We start from the raw sequence: 15,000 nt of genomic DNA on the forward strand, positions 1-15,000 counted from the left end.
AAGGCATGGTTTTATTTAGTGTAAAAGTTGGAACACACAAAAAATACTCTTTCATTATCTGTTGATGTGTGCTTAACTGTTAATAATGCATCATCATCATCATCATCATCATCATCATCATCATCATCATCATCATCATCATCATCATCATCATCATCATCATCATCATCATCATCATCATCATCATCATCATCATCATCATCATCATCATCATCATCATCATCATCAACATCATCATCAATCATCAACATCATCATCATCACCACTTAAGTCTCTAGTATCATATTTTTTCTTAAAAAGTTTGTCACACTCCATAATGTAGACCAATAACATTCAATTTTGAATATAGTTTTTGTTTACTGATGCTTCATCTTGTATAGACGCAACAAATTCTTTTTTTGTTTATATTCCAAAGAGACTTAGACATTGTTTCATTATTTCAACCATAGCAAAAGTATTGCATGAACCAAAAATTAGAAATCATCTTGTTTTATATATGATGGATATCATCAGTTTTATCATAAATATAAACTCCAAAATACCCTTGCCCACTTAAGTTTTTAAACTCAGCATTAGTCACATTAAACTTTTCTTCTTTAGCTACTTTTAATTTCATGATATCATTTTTTCAATCATTATTTTATGCTTTTTATCAAAATCTTTTTGCAGAAGTTTTATTACATCACTTTCATTGGCAGGGAAATAATATCCACCTTGAGCTATTGACTGATGAATGTATTTATTTCTGGTAATAGCTTAAGTCAAAATGCCATCCACATACCATTCTCATTTGATGTTCTCATATGCAAATACACATACCATTTTCATTTGTTGATCTCATATGCAAATCCACATACCATTCTCATTTGTTGTTCTCATATGCAAATCCACATACCATTCTCATTTGTTCTCTTATTTGTTAATACTGTTGATTCTGTTGCTTTGTCTAAACAAATTTTATGACTTTTAAGTGATTTTTTAAGATAGATGTAGAATTTTATGAACATTTTATTTTATTACAATGCTGGCAATGCCCTTTCGATTTTTTTGTAATTGTATTTTTTCTGTTTTGTTGCGTATATCCAGACTAATATATTAAATGTAATAATCCAGACTTAATGATATTAAATGACCATTTTTCCAACAATAAAAAAAAAATAAAAATCACAACTTGGTTACAATGCAATTTTTATAATTATTATTTTCAATTTATTGCATTGGAAAAACTGGTACTAGAAGCTCTATTTATAAAGAAACCTTCCAGATTAATAAAATAGAAGTGTTAAAATAAGAAACTTTAAAGTACTTGTTCCTGGGCTTAATTTTTTTTTAACAAAAAAATTACTTGTTATTCTAAAATTACAAATTAAACTGTTATTAAAAAGAAAAATCAAATAAAACTGTTTTAATAAACGTGTTAAATACTAAAAAAAATTTATTTTACCAATCATTAATTTTTATTTTTATTTATGTGAAACTTTTATTGAAAAATCTTAGTTCTAACGAAACTTTATGTAGCTTAAACAAATTACAATATCAAAACAAAATTTTATCATTACAGTAAATGCCTGGAAAAATTTTTCAAAATTTTTTGTTGCATAAATCTTAATTAAAAAAAAAGAAAAACAGTAAAGACTTATATAAATATTTTACTTATTATATATATATATATATTATATTTATAAAATATTTTATTTAAAAAACAGATTTTGCTGATTTTGATTTTTCTCAAAAAAACAGCTGTTTGACTGTTACTGTTAAACGTTATTCAGAAACCCTATTTTAAATAATACTAAAGTATTTATTTTACAAAAACAACCTCCACACCATTTAAAACTTTTTTTAAAAACCAATAACTTTCAAAATAAATTAAACACAAAAAATATATCAATATCATAGTGTAAAAATTTAGATTTTTTATAAATTATTATTTATTCTTATATATTAAATATATGGAAAATCTTGTTCTTAAACAAAATAATAAAAATGAATTAAAAGTAAAAACACAAATTAGTAAAAGGATTTGAACAAGAAAAATTTTATTTTGATAAAGAATATATAGTAAATGTTAGTGTTATTTATAAACCATATATTATATAGTAATATATTAAAAACACAAACTTTGAATTTATTGTTTTTATCTTAAACAGATTGCAGTATCAATCTATCAGTATCAAACTATCGTTGATTTTAGTTTAATGAAGAACCATTTGAGAGAGGCACATTTCTTTCCACAAAAACAAAAGAAATGGTAAAAAAAAAGCTAGTTACAATAAAATTAAAATAATATGACTGGAAGTTTTATCTTTATTGTTTTACAAGTAGCAAGCAACAACAAAAAGAAAATTATTAAAATATTTAAAAAATAATTAAAAAACACTATTTAATGTTTAATTAAATAATTAAAAAAATTAACACTATAAAAGAGCAAAAAGTTTTAAATTTTTGTTTACTTTTTTTATTTTAAGATTAAAAAATAACAAAATGTAAAAAAACTAGTAAAAGGATAAGAACAAGATAAAAACAGATTTTGATATAAAGGAATATATATTAAATATATAAAGGAATATATATTAAATGTTGTTGTTATCGATAAATCAATAAATAATATATTAAAAACACAAACTTTTTATTTATTGTTTTATATTTTAAAAAAACGACAATATTTAAATTCTTTGATTTTATTTAAATAAAAATCTATTCAACTAAGACTTCTCCTAGGAGTTAACTTAGACTTAAGGAAACTTTAGAGGACAAAAAATAGCATTAAACTGTGTACTAAAATTGATGAATTTTATTATAACAAATAAAAGTTCAGTTGTTGTGAATTTTAAACTAATAATTAAGTTCAGTTAGCTTTAATCAAAAGTTATTTTTTGTTGACTAAATGACAAAAGTTTTAAAACATAAATAATTTCAAAAAAAAACTACAGGTCAGGGCAGCAACATTAGTTTTTGCCATGTCTAATAACATCTGCCCAAGAACATCAGTAAATATAATAATGTATAATAATATCTGCCCAACAACATCTGTAAATACAATGACGTATAACAATATCTGAAACTCAACATCAAAAAAAAAAAAAAAAAAAATCCACAACCAAACCAGAAGATTTTTTAGTTTGTGTGTGTTTAACTTTTTAATTGCAAATACTATTTGCTAATATTGTAAAGATAGGGTTATATATAAATTTATTATTTTAATTTTTATATTCATGGAACCACAACAAAATCATAGCGTTTTTTAATTTTTGGGTGTTAATTTTTAATACTATTTGTTTTATTATAAAGATAGGGTTAAGTATATATATGTATATTATACTCAATCCATATTTTTTAAATTAATTAATTTTAGGTGCCCTCGAACTCCTTACGGTTATCGCAAAGCACCACAAAAGAGCATTTGAAGGGAAGTTCACTTCTCCTTCCTTTCGATGTTATAAAACTTGCCCAGAGGTGGTATTAAACCAGGGGTCTTCAGCTTTTGAGGCAAGTGGGCTTACCACTGCACTATGGCTGCAACATATGTAAGGACAAAATTTCCTAATATCATTTTTGTGCTCTTAATGTAAAAATGTGGGCTTTAATTTTTCAGAAAAAGAAAAAAAAAACAAAGAGTAATGAAAGAAAAGATTACTGCCCCATGCTAAACCTCAGTTGATGTAGCAGCACTCTTTTGTCGTAGCAGGCTATATAGCAGATAACTGATGTGTGTACTGAAGTCCTTGCAGCTTCCTATTTTTTTATAACGTCTGTGTATATATATATATATATATATATATATATATATATATATTTATATATATATATATATATTTATATATATACTTTTGCATGGTCGTTTTTAACTTTATCATTGTCAGATCAGTTTTACGTTTTTTTTAAAAAAAAAATTGTTTTAAAGAAAAGAAAATATTTAAAAACTTTTTTTTATTTATGATTTGATAGACTGCCTGCACTAACCCAACCCTCAGTCGATGTAGTGGCACTTCCTTGTAGCAGCAGGCTATAAGGTAGTTAATCTAGCAGCATTGCTATGTAGCAGCAGGCTATAAGATAGTCAATGTAGCAACACTCCATTGTAGCAGCAGGCTATAAGATAGTTGATGTAGCAGCACTTCCTTGTAGCAGCAGGCTATATGATAGTTGATGTAGCAACACTCTGCGCATGATTTATAGTAAAAAAATAAAAACAAACATTCAGAATGGTTTTTATTTTTAAAAAACAAAATAAAATTATTTAGAATGTTTTATATTTTTAAAAAACAAAATAAAAACATTTAGAATGTTTTAAAAACATTCTAGTCCTTTAATTTACGTTTTTGTGGTTTTTTAAAAAAACATTAAATTTAATTAGTTTCCTAAATTAAATTAATGCGTTTTGTTGTAATCTAATCTTAATTTTGTCAGTTTAAATACCATAGACAAACTATAAGCTATTTTTTACAACAAACTGTATATTTTACGCCTTTACTATAAGTGTATATATATATATATATATATATATATATATATATATATATATATATATATATATATATATATATATATATATATATATATACAGGGTGCGGATAAAATGTAACAACATTTTTATTTAAGTTCAAAGTATCAAAAAATTATAATAAATGTTTAAAGTTTCCACCATCAGCGCCGATGCACTTCGAACGCTTTCGGAAGCTCTCGATGATGGTCTCAAGCTCTTGGACGGTAATTTCATCCCAAGCTTTCTTCAGAATCGACTTCAAGGCGTCCACTGTTGTGTATCTTTTGCCTGAGATCTTCTGTTCCAAGATCGACCAGATTGATAAGTCGAGGGGGTTCAAGTCTGGTGAATTACTTGGCCAAACATCCTTGCCCCAGAATCCCGGAAAGAGTTGATTACAGAGAGCAATTATTGATGTGGCTCCGTGGGCCAGGCCCCATTCCTGTTGTAGCGTAAATCCAGCCTGACCAAAGTGATTTGAGCCCCACAGCTCAACCACATGAATCTCTCAGAATGTTTTATTGATAAACTTGGGCATTAACTTTCACATTTTGATCAATGAATACGAGCGGGGTCTTTCCGGTAGCACATACGCCTGCCCATACCATCACTGACTTCGGAAAATGACTTTTGACCACCAATTTAGCCACAAAAGTGTTTTTCAAACCACACTTGAGAAGTTGACAAAGATTCTGGGAGTTGTGGATAAGTTGAATCGTAAAAATCTTCTCGTCCGTGAATAACACTCGCTTTAATCAACCACCAGCAACCATACGCAACATCTTCTTGGCACGTAGCTTTCTGTTTGCTTTTGTTTTATCACTTAAGAAGTGCGCCCGATTGATTCAATAACTACGCAACCCAAGCTTTTTTTAGACAATTGTTCGCACACTTTATTCATCAATTCCAAAGTGAACAGCCATCTTTCTCATCGAGCGCAGAGGGTTTTGGCGGATCTTGCAATGGATCTTGTTGATGTTGACTGGAGTGACTGTAGTTGGCGGGCAGCTGCTTCGAGGGCGGTCCATCTCATTTCCTAACTCTTTGTATTGTTTTATGGCCTTGTTAACCATTCGCTTCGAATAACTTGTCAAAGACACAATTTACGGGCTGGTTTTTCAAGCTTTCAACAAGTCAATGATTGTGATCCAACTCTTTCTCGCGTCCACTTTACTAAAAATAGCAAATTTTATTTTTGAAAAAAATAGTAAATAGCAATTAAAATTGTAAGATAAAGTTTAAATTGTAAGAAATTTTGTAAATAACAATTAAAAACAGTAAGATTAAGTAAAAACAAATGAAATTCTCTAAGAAATACACGCATTCAATGATTTATTAGAAGTGGGACAGAATTTTCTTTGCACCCTGTATATATATATATATATATATATATATATATATATATATATATATATATATATTTTATATATAAATATATATATATATTTTATACATATATATATATCATATATATATATATATATATATATATAAATATATATATATATATATATATATATATATATATATATATATATATATATATATATATATATATATATATATATATATATATATATATATATATATATATATATATTGCTGTTGTATGATTTAGTATTAAAAATACTAAACTCTTAATTGTTGTTAAGTGCTCAATATTTAAGAAAATATATATTTTTTCAAAAACAGAGCGTTTTATAATTAAATTTTAGAAAAAACAACTTTTAATGGAACTTAAATACTTTAAGTTCCATTAAAAGTTGTTTTTTCCAAAATTTAATTATATATATATATATATATATATATATATATATATATATATATATATATATATATATATATATATATTAAATAAACCACAAAACAGAATAAATACACACTAAAAATCATCTATGAGAACAATAACAAATAATAACAAATCATAAGATATTTGTAATATTACCTTTCAGGCAAATCAAAAATAATTAAATTTTATTTTGAAAACGTATATTTTACAAATATTTGTCTTTTTTAATATAATGGAATAATTTCAGTAACACTTTATTTTTTAGAATGTCAAAAAAATACCATCTAAGCCTACAGTGATTAGAAAATTCAAATCAAATGTGTGTTTAGAAAAGTCAAAGTTAAATCGAATTAAAATAATTTGCTTAGAACAGAGAGAATTGTGGTAAAAACATTATTTCTTACTTTATCAATGCAATTGGTTTATTGTAAAGTAAAAAATCTAATAACAGATTATGATAAATATTTAAGTAAATAACCAAAAAAATCAGTTAACACTACTTTTACTCAAGTGTTTGATACTACTGATTTGAAAAGTAGCCCCACACCTTTCAAGTAAAAACAAAAATTTTTACAATATGCAGATAGAAACACAAGGAAGAGCAGGCTATTGTTCTAAGTAGCTGACCCAACAAAAATTTATCCATCAAAGAGAATCAGAAACATCCAAAACGAAAGCTCATCTAAAATACTAATATTATTACTGGTCTAAAATACCGATATTATTACCAATTCTGATACTATAGTTATTGAGACTAGTGGGGATGAATGTTTTGACACACCAATATTTGATACTAACTACAGAATGAGGAGGTATTGCACAAATTCATCAGTTTTGAAATTATTAACAGCAGCAAAGTTATCATCAAGAAAAGTTGCAGCGGTGTGCAATTTTTTAGTTAAATATATTGGATCAGATATAGAAACACCTAATTATTCAATAATATATACTATGAGAGAAGCAAAAAACTTAAAAAGGTCATATAAAAAAAATTAAAAAATGAAAACTGGTGTATCCACTTTAAAGGAAAATATTTTAACTATAATGAACACCAAGTAGTGGTTCTTAAAAATGGTACAAAGGAAGTAAAATTAGCTGTTCTTATCTTAAAAGATGGTAAAGCACAATTTTTAATGGATTGGTTAAAATTATTGACTCTTGATTTATGGAATTGTATAGAAATGATTATAACAGATACAACTGCTGTTAATACTGGTAAAAAAAAAAAAGGACAGTAACTAGACTACAAAAAAAGTTTAGTGACCTTGGATTTGATAACCTACAGTATGTTTCATGTCAACATCATGTTCTGGACAGAGTTTTGAAGTTGGTCATTGATTCTGTTGCCTGAAAAGGCTTCTTCACCTGACTTACAATATTTTTTTATTAAATTCATTTTTGAAAATTAAAAAAATCTTGTTGAAGCATTTGATAACAGCGGTCCTTCATTAAACTGCAAAATTTTATAATGGAGAGATGATATGAAATTGCTTTATGATCTAAGCAAAGCATATCGTTTTTATAAAGAAAATGGATATTTTCCTAAAATTAATTTTCCTAATAAATTACTAATAATTTTAAAATTAAAATTAATTTTCCTAATAAATCTCTTTACTGTGCAAGACGGAATTCAAGAGAAATTTACGCATTTTTAAGTTATTTTCTTGTTAACTTGTCTAGAGAACAACATGAAGTAGTTTGTAATTTTGTAAGTGGTAACTTGCACAAAATATGGTTTGGAAAACATATTTTTAATGAAAATGATTTTAGTAATTTTGAAGAAGATATCAAGAAAGTTGGTAATAGCCAGAAAGCTCTTACTTGCTTGAAAATGCATTGGACTAAAGAAGCATCAATTATTGCAAACATCCAGCGCAGTAATATATGTGCTGAAAAAGCACTAAAAGTTGCTCAAGACTTGCCAAGATGTATAAACTCTGAGAAACTTAATTTAAAACTTATTTTGTCTAATATTAAGATGTAAAAAAAAGAAAATTAATTACAAACTGCAAATACAAATACAATATTGTTTTAATGATTAGAGATATTTTTGTTTTTTATTGGTGGATGATCTTTTTGAAAAAATAATGCAAATGAATATGATTTTATGTTGTTATACATAATTGTTCATTAGAAAATAACATAGGACATATGTGTTGTAAAAAAGTCTCCACCCTAATATATATACAAAATAATTGTTATATTATTTAAAATATTAAATGAGATACTGCATATTTAATTTAGATATTAAATGAGATATTTACAGCTGAGATATTTACATCATATTTAAAAATATACCAAAGGCTATGTGGATTGTGGCAATTTCCGCATTCTCAAAAGTAAATTAACAGAATCAGGTTATGTAAGTGCTTGTTATTATTTAGCTTGTTTCATCAAAAGAATCCTGAAAATTATTGCAAACTTTTGGATCAATTTTCTGTGAAAAAAATTGTGCTTTTATATGTTGAGGAGCATTTTTATTGTGCAAAATCCCACACTGGTCATATTGAGTTTAATCTAAGACAATGGCAGTCAACTACTGAAGAAATAATTAAAAAATCGAATTTTAGAAAAAGAATGTAGGATTCATTAGTTTCTTCACTTCTTTGTATAAATAACTGTGGCAACTTTTTTTGTGACTACTATTTTAATTAGACAACATATCCAAATGTATGATTGGTAATCGTCATACAACAGCTATTAGCCAAAAGGAATTGCTTCGCAAGATAGCAGAAATGCAAACTTTTTGTTGAAACTTGCTCCTAGTCACTAAACCGGATGCCACTCTTATCTTCAAACATTATCCAAGGTTTTTGAATATAGATAAAAAATCTAGTTATTTAAATAATTTACAATTTCAAAAAACTTTTTTTGTATCTTTTAGCTTGGTTTCAAATACAAATCAGTTTATTTTATATCTATTTTGCGCTAATATTTAGTTACTAATATAGAAAAAACAGTTACTACAAAAAAAATTACAAGAAAAAAAAATATATATATATAGACATAAAAGTCTAAATATAAATTTGTACTTAAAGCAATACATGAGCAATATACAATAAGTAAAAAAAAAGATTTCAAAACAATAATTAAACGTTCAACCACATATCTTAAAACAATTTAATAATAAGTAAATGTAAGTTAACAATTACTACTATAGTAATTTTAACTTAAGTATTTAATTGACTTATAACTTGATATTAGCTTGAGATGTTTATATAGGGAAGAAAACCATATAAATCTATTCAACTAATTAAGAAAAATAAAGAATAACATAAATAACAAATCAGATATTGCAATGACTAAACTAAAGTTTTGAAACGGAGTTTAGTCACATTGAATTAAAAGCTATTATTTGTTAATAAAGTAATTATTATAATTTAAAACCATGAATAACTTTATTATAAAAAAAAATTATTTTATCTATACCTACTTATAAATTCAAAAATACAAGCATTGTTACAAAAAAACTAAATATTCTCAATTTTTGAAGTTTTTAAATGTTCTGGTAACATTTCAAAATTGTTACGACAATATGCATATAGCATGATGAAAAACAGATACATTGAGATGTTCCTTGTTCATTAACTGTGGCCTCCAGCTTAAATACAAAACATGTTTTCAATTATGAGCTCAAAAATTCAATTCAATTTATATGCTATGAAAATTAAGTGAAATCAATTTAAACAATAGGAAAGAGTTTAATTTACAAGAACGTTCTGTTTATACCAAAAAACTTATTTCTAGGTAAAGCTCTTTTTTTTTTTCAATTTAAAAATTAAAAAAATATTAGTATCTCATTATAAAAACAGGATGTTCCTCTTTGCATAAAAATGAGTATTTATTAATATATATTGAATATATACTAATTATTTTCTACAATAAAACAAGGAAAACCAAATAAATGGAGAAAACACATAGAAAAATATATATATAGAGAGAGATAATGATATAAAAACATAAACATTATTTATGATTTAAACTTAAAAATATACATTGTTAGACAAGCAAAGTGCAATGGTTAAAATAAAAAATAAATAAAAATCGTCAAACATTAATTAAGTCATTAACTTTACATGGTTATAATAAAAGTAAACTTCAATTGACAAAAACTTGTCAATTGAAGTTTACTTTATCACATATTAAAATTGATAACAACAACAAGTAAAAACATAAGTATAAAGATAAAAACAAGAAAATAAACTCAATTTGATAAAGAATATATTGTAAAACGTAGTGATATCGATAAAGCATAAATATATAAATTCAAAAAAAAAAGTTGTATTTATTGTTTACATTTTAAAGAGATTGCAATACGATAAAATATGTTTGACTTTAACAAAGTATAACCTTGTTTGAATGAGGCACATACTCACAACAATTTAACTTTTACTATAAAAAAGTATAGAGGACTAAATGTAGCATTAAAAACTGTGACCAGAATTTAAAAAGTTCATCATACCATAAAAAAGCAGTTCTGATGTTGTGAAATTTAATCTACAATTTGTAAATTAAGTTTAGTAAACTTTCATTCAAAGCTATTATGTTAACTGACTTAACGTACAAGATTTTGAATAACTTTATAAGCAAATACGAGATTTATAACATTATAAAAACATTTATTACTATTTTATCACAATTTTAAAAATAACATTACGAAATGGCTTAAGTATGATAAAAAACAGATACCTGGAGGTGGTGCTATTGTTGTTTCTTTACCTTAAATACAAAACTTATTTAATTATTACCAGCTAAAGTATTAAATCCTCTTTTCATGTTATAAAAAATTTGTGAATTCAGTTTAAACATAATTAAAGAGTTTATTTTACAACAACATTTAGCTTATACTTTAACACTTTTATTAAAAACTGCTGATTTTTTCAACAATTAAACAATAAAACAAAAAAATTATCTTTGTTAAAAAAAATCAAGATAGTCTTGTTTTTGTATACACAAAAATTGATATGTTTATAAATTAAAATACAGCAAGAACATTTTTCTTTACAAAATAACGAAAAGAATTTAAAAACAAAAACAAAACTTTTATATTAGGATTTTGGTAGACCACTAATCAAATCAAACCCTTCAAAAATCTAAATTGATTAAAATTTACTCTTTAATGACAAAATTAAGAAAAAATCTTTTTGTTTTGTTTTTAGAATATATTTGGTCTTAGAAAGCTCAAAATATCATCATCTTGTTGTGGCAATTGTCTCTCTTAAACTATTAAAGCTATTAACTTGAAATGATCTAAATTTACTTTCATTACTATAAAGAAGATCCTGTACCAAAGTCAAAAAAATATACTGAACAGATTTTTTTTTAGAAGAATAACACTCAAAGAGAAAAAAACGAGGCGTTTTTGACCATATTTTGACTTAAAAATCTTTGAATCCGATTTTAAAACCTAAAAACTTTTGGCTTAAAAATCTTTTAAGCTATTTTATAACCTAATGAATCAGTAGATTCATTAGGTTTAATAATGATAATAATAATTGTATTGATTGATAAATTAGCAGAATGATAGATTGTAGAAAGAATTCATGGAACAACAAGAAGAAACTTTTCATGGGAGTTTTAAATTAAAAATGTTTATTTGTTTTACAAATTTATGAAGGTTTGTAAATTACAGTTCATTCATTAAAAGAAGTTGTTTAGGTGTCTCAAAAGAACCAGAGTTTTATTGAGATTGCAGAAATTTTTTATTAAACACAATACAAATGCAACAATATAGCATATCATTACCAAATACGAATAAAAATACATAATTGACCCTATCTTTGAATTTTGTTGATCTAACTACGTGTCACAATGTTTTAAAAGTTAATGCAACTATGAACAACCTTTTATGCTCAACATAATAACATATGTCTATTTCTTTCACTTGTTTTCCTAATTTCAGATTGCAATGAATAGGTCTTGCAAATCTTCTTATTAATTATATGTTTTTCGATAATGTCTTTGGCAGAAAACAAAAGAACTTTTACAAGCATGCAAATGCAAAATCTTACTAACTTCACTTGATTCTGGATCATTGTAAACTTGTTTATAAAGAGAAAGTACAATTTGTTTAATGTTTGCATTCCACAAACTCCCTCTATCTCTAATATTTACAAGAACCTGAGCACCATCTTCTAAAACTGTGCAGTAAAATTGATAGAGACTGTTGGCTACAGATTTTTACTACTTTGAAATAAAGTACAGCCTCTAAAAAAATATATACAATAAGATATTGTAAACTTTTTTTCACTTTATCAGTTATTTAAATATATATACTTTTTGTTATTCACCTCCTCAAGGTCGAGAAGGCCACTACAGATGAGAAGGCTTCTTAATAGTGGTTATAACCCTCTCTCAACTCTATAACTCCGAAACACAAACCTTGATGAACAAGGCCTTTGCACGGAGAAACAAGTTCAGCGCGGTATTACTAGGGACATGGTGGGGATCAAACTTGGAACCTCTAGCCTATAAAGCAAGCGCTTTACCACTACACCACTACCGCATATATACTTACTTAAGAAAAAACTTTGTTCTTAAACAAAATAAAAAAAATTAATTAAAAAAAAAAAAAAAAACTAGCAAGTGACAATAAAATTGAAACAATATGTTTGATAGTTTTATCTTTTACAAGTAATTTTAGAATTTTACAAAGTTATACAAGTAGCAAGTAACAACAACAAAAAATTTTATAATACTTATTATATATTTAACTTAATAATAATAAAAAATCATCTCAACAAAGTTAAAGAACTTTTTAAGTTTAGTTTCCTTTTTTTGTATTAAAAATAAGCAATATATTATACATTGCTTCGAGTTATAATATATAAGCAATATACTTGAGTTTATATAAGCATAAGCAATATATAAGCAAATAACTTGAGTTTACACTCACAAGAGTATTAGCACAACTTTTTATTTAAAATATTATAAAAATATTAAAAAACTTTATTATAAAGTTTTATTTGCTATTCCATGATTCTTGAAGTTTTTAAAAGTGGTAGCATCTTTGTAAAAATATTATGCCAATAAAACACAAATAGAGTATCAAAAAAAAGATAAGATACCTTTAGGTTTTGTCTTCATTGTATGATTGCCTTAAATATAAAAATCAAATTTAAAATTTTTAAATATAAAAAAGCGTACTTATAAAAATATATAATGAATATATATATTATGTAAAAATATATAAAAAGTGTACTGATTTTAGGATATCTTAGTTAAATAAAATTAGGATTTAAATATATACATATTTTTTTATGAACAATTTTATTCAATACTTTAAATCCTAACATTAACTTTACTTTTTATAATAGTATTTTAAAAATACAAGGGCTGATAATGACTTATCTGAAAAGCATGGTTTTACTTTAGTGTAAAGTTGGAGCACACAAAAAATACTCTTTCATTATCTGTAGATGTGTGCTTAATTGTTAATAATGCATCATCATCATCATCATCATCATCATCATCATCATCATCATCATCATCATCATCATCATCATCATCATCATCATCATCATCATCATCATCATCATTATTATCATCATCAATCATAAACATCATCATCATCACTGCTTAAGTCTTCAGTATCATATTTTTTCTTATAAAGTTTGTCACAATCCATATTGTAGACCAATAACATTCAATTTTGAATATAGTTTTTGTTTACTGATGCTTCATCTTGTGTAGACGCAACAAATTCTTTTTTAGACGTTGTTTCATTAAAAATCCACAACCAAACTTTAATTTATGATTTGATAGACTGCCTGCTCTAACCAAACCCTCAGTCGATGTAAAGGTACTTCCTTGTAGCAGCAGGCTATAAGATAGTTAATCTAGCAGCACTACTATGTAGCAGCAGGCTATAAGATAGTCGATGTAGCAATACTCCATTGAAGCAGTAGGCTATAAGATAGTTGATGTAGCAGCACTTCCTTGTAGCAGCAGGCTATAAGATAGTCGATGTAGCAACACTCTGCGCATGTTTTATAGTAAAAAAATAAAAACAAACATTCAGAATGGTTGTTTTTTTTAAAAATAAAATGAAAACATTCTTGTCGTTTAATTTGCGTTTTTGTGGTTTTTTAAAAAAAACGTTAAACTTAATTAGTTTCCTAAATTAAATTAATGTATTTTGTTGCAATCTAACCTTAATTTTGTCAGTTTAAATACTATAGAAAAACTAAGAGCTATTTTTAACAACAAAGTGTATATTTTACGCTTTTACTATAGGTGTGTGTGTGTGTATATATATACATATATATATATATATATATATATATATATATATATATATATATATATATATATATATATATATATATATATATATATATATATATATACATACATATATATATAATCAAAATTTCTTTTAAGCACCAACAATGGAAATATTTTCATAAACAAGACAAATTTTTTAATTTGTAAAACCATTTTATTAATATAAATCAATACATGTTTCGACTAACACTAGTCATTTTCAGTTGAAATCAAATATTTAAAATTTGCTAGAATACCTTTAATTAAGTTTTATCATGAATATTTTTATCAATACCATTTAGATTTATTTCTTTATCTAATATGATGACGTTGTTACCTTTATCAGGTTTTAAAATAATAGTATGCGAATTACTAAAAAGTTTTTTCAATAATCCATGTTTTTTCAGAGTTTCCTCAGAAGGACGATTATAACTATAAGAATTTGATAGATAGGAAAGCT

At 25.2% G+C, this 15,000-nt stretch overlaps 1 protein-coding gene across 16 annotated transcripts in view; it reads right to left on the reverse strand.

Annotated features, from left to right (window-relative positions):
* The window catches only part of LOC136088880 (mucin-22-like), a 68,930-nt gene that overhangs the window by 15,226 nt on the left and 38,704 nt on the right, over positions 1-15,000 (reverse strand). For all 16 annotated transcript variants that reach the window (XM_065813920.1, XM_065813914.1, XM_065813921.1 and 13 more), the window contains 2 exons: positions 13,343-13,372; positions 10,965-10,994 (listed from right to left, as the gene is read on the reverse strand). In XM_065813920.1, coding sequence (XP_065669992.1) covers positions 10,965-10,994; positions 13,343-13,372 — 60 coding nt within the window. The remainder of the gene's footprint in view (positions 1-10,964; positions 10,995-13,342; positions 13,373-15,000) is intronic.

Source organism: Hydra vulgaris, chromosome 12, assembly GCF_038396675.1.
Source record: "Hydra vulgaris chromosome 12, alternate assembly HydraT2T_AEP".
NCBI classification, from domain to species: domain Eukaryota; kingdom Metazoa; phylum Cnidaria; class Hydrozoa; order Anthoathecata; family Hydridae; genus Hydra; species Hydra vulgaris.